Source organism: Morone saxatilis, unplaced genomic scaffold (assembly GCF_004916995.1).
Source record: "Morone saxatilis isolate NCDOM2014 unplaced genomic scaffold, NCSU_SB_2.0 Contig12, whole genome shotgun sequence".
Classification (NCBI taxonomy): Eukaryota; Metazoa; Chordata; class Actinopteri; family Moronidae; genus Morone; species Morone saxatilis.
The window spans coordinates 5,410,823-5,413,589 of record NW_023339674.1 but is presented as its reverse complement, the minus strand read 5'-3'; the positions used below and the strand labels follow the sequence as shown (position 1 = coordinate 5,413,589).

General features: G+C 42.9%; 1 protein-coding gene across 1 annotated transcript in view; it reads left to right on the top strand.

Moving 5' to 3' along the window:
• Positions 1-211: 211 nt before the first annotated feature.
• The window catches only part of nasp (nuclear autoantigenic sperm protein (histone-binding)), a gene marked incomplete at its 5' end in the record, with an annotated part of 3,719 nt that continues 1,163 nt past the window's right edge, over positions 212-2,767 (top strand). Inside the window, 7 exon segments of the mRNA XM_035653346.1 lie at positions 212-292; positions 468-574; positions 1,050-1,454; positions 1,679-1,749; positions 1,827-1,897; positions 2,078-2,151; positions 2,496-2,684. Coding sequence (XP_035509239.1) covers positions 212-292; positions 468-574; positions 1,050-1,454; positions 1,679-1,749; positions 1,827-1,897; positions 2,078-2,151; positions 2,496-2,684 — 998 coding nt within the window.

The window sequence follows — 2,767 nt, the reverse complement described above, 5'->3', positions numbered from 1 at the left end:
GCCACTAGTACTCAGCCTCTCTGTTTTCTGTTAGTGTGTGTGTGTGTGTGTGTGTGTGTGTGTGTGTGAACTGGAAAGTGAGTGTATTTTCAACTTCTTCACGCTTCACAGATTTGAATTAATGCATATCAAAATAAGCTTGAGTTTGTACTTTCTGCTCTATAACTGACCTCTAAACATGACCGAGTCCACCTCTTGTCTCATCTGCCAGGGCTGCAAAGTACGGTGACACCGCAGATGAGTGTGGCGAGGCCTTCTTCCTATGTGGGAAGTCCCTGCTAGAGCTTGCCAGGTTGGTTCATTTAATTGCTCACTTTGAAAACTCGTTTATGTTCAGTTCAGTGTTACTTTAGGTTGTTGCAGGGTTGATTAATGTTGCTTCTCTGTGTTTGCGTTCTTTGGACTTGCTTCTCCCATTAGCGGTGTCTCTTTACTTTGGCTGTCTTGATGGTCTTTTTGTTTGTTAGGATGGAGAACAGCGTCCTTGGTAATGCTTTGGAGGGAGTCCCAGAGGAATCTGAGGAAGAGGAGCAGCCTAATAACTCCAACATTGAGAGTGCCAACAATCTTAATGGTCAGTATTAAATATTTTTCTGTAACTACAAAGAGAACTGATTATGGGAACCAGTTCAAAAGTAACTTCAAGTGGCTGTCATGTTTTAGTCTTATTTAATTATTTTTAGAGATAAAAATAACTTTATTTTGAAATAATGCTCTCTCATTCTGATTCCCTAAATGGCAAAATTAATGAAATGGTTCATTAAGTTCTAGTTTTGTTGATCGACAAAGTGGTGTGTATGTAGCCTCAAATATGTATTTTCTTAAATCCAGTTCTGGTAAAACACCAGCCTTCGATTTGTAATAGTTTTGGAGCCGTTAAGAAGCCAAACAACAACTTACTGTTAGTGTCAGTGTTTCCTGTCACCTCTGGCTCAAATGCAAGGCGGTTATTGAGTTTCCCTTCTGTGTCCAGTCATAAAAACTGACCTTTCGGTTTTAAAAGATGCTATTTAATGTGAAACCATTTTTCACATGCCGCTCTGGTACAGACGAAACTAGAGATGAGCTACGAAAGCAGGTGTATGACGCAATGGCGGAGAAGGATAAGACTGAGGCAGGCGAGCTGGAGTCTGAGGATGGACAGGGCGACGCTGAGGTGAAAGAGGAAAATGGTGTGGCAAAGTCTCCGGTCAAACACGTGAATGAATCAGAGGAACCGTCAACTTCCCCTGTGAATGGCAAAGAAAAGAGTTCAGTCCAGAAATGTGAAGTGAATGGAGCTGAGAAGAGCCCGGTTGCTCCTGTGAACGGTGTTGGGGAAGGTCCCACTGGGTCTTCTGGAAAGGAAACGGTGACAAAGAAGGTGGAGTCCGAGAAGCAGAATGACGAGAAGACAGAGGCAAAACCAGAGGAGGGAAAAGATGAATCGAAGCCCGACGCTGAACCAGAGGGCAGTAGACTTTTGGATACAGAGCACTGTTTGTGTGGATGGGTGGGGCACAAACTCTGCACTGATAAACGGGCCACATTAACAGGTGTTACAGAAGGTGGAGGGGAAACTCACCAGAGCAATAGTGTACTGCACTTCAGGGGAAACGTTTGAGCACATTTAGGTTCTCCTTCAATCACACTGTCAAAATGATTATTAACCTTTTTAATTATCCTCCTGTCTGAACAGATGAGGATGATGATGATGACGATGACGACGACGATGAGGAGGAGGATGGAGAGACAAACGGACAGGATAAGGTGAGTTTTAATGCTGGTTTCTTTGACATAGTTGTGAATATTTGATTTTTGACATATTCCCTCTGCACCTTTTTCAGGAAGAGGATGAAGTGGGGAATCTGCAGTTGGCATGGGAGATGTTGGAGGTGGCTAAAGTCATCTACAAAAGGTAAGGGCAACAATGAAAGATGAAGATGACGGTAAGGTCAATACTCAGTCATGTCCACTGACATTTAAAGTGACTAGACAGATTTATTCTGGTCCCTTCATACAAATCCAGACTTCAGGTGGAACAGCTTGAGGATGTGAAGTGACGTTGTCTTTAAGCTATTTATATTTATCCCCACAGAAAGGAAAACCAAGACGACCAGCTGATGGCGGCTCAGACATATCTGAAACTCGGAGAAGTCAGTGCTGAATCGGGTATGTTTCAATCCCCACCCGTCAAACACCAGGTCGTTCTCAACTAATGCTTTCCACTGCTCTGTAATCATACATTGGCCCATCAAAATACTGTGTTCAGTCATTTCAATTCTGATCACCCAAATAGTTGGAACCAGTCTGACACCTTCAATGTTTCATATTTGGTGTAGGTCTGAAAACATTCACTTTAAAAACTCAGACCAGTGACATTTGATAAGTGTGTAAATGTTGAGTTTATCATTGAATATATTTAAATATTGCTTTAATTCACTAATGGTGTTTTCTCTTTTGAAAACTGCTACAGTCTAGCAGAGCTAAATGTGACCCCGTGTGTCCTTTGTCAGGTAACTATCCCCAGGCGCTAGAAGACTTCCAGGAGTGTCTTGCCCTGCAGCTGAAGCACCTGCCTCCCCACAGTCGTCTTCTGGCTGAAACCCACTATCATGTCGCCACTACACTGTGCTACATGGATCAGTACAGCCAGGCCATCCAGCACTACAACAGCTCCATAAAAGTCATCGAGACCCGTCTGGGTGAGTCTTGAATGCCGCCTTATTTTTAGATTAGATACCTTTTGTTAACTGGTAAACTACAGGGGCAATTTTTATATATATAT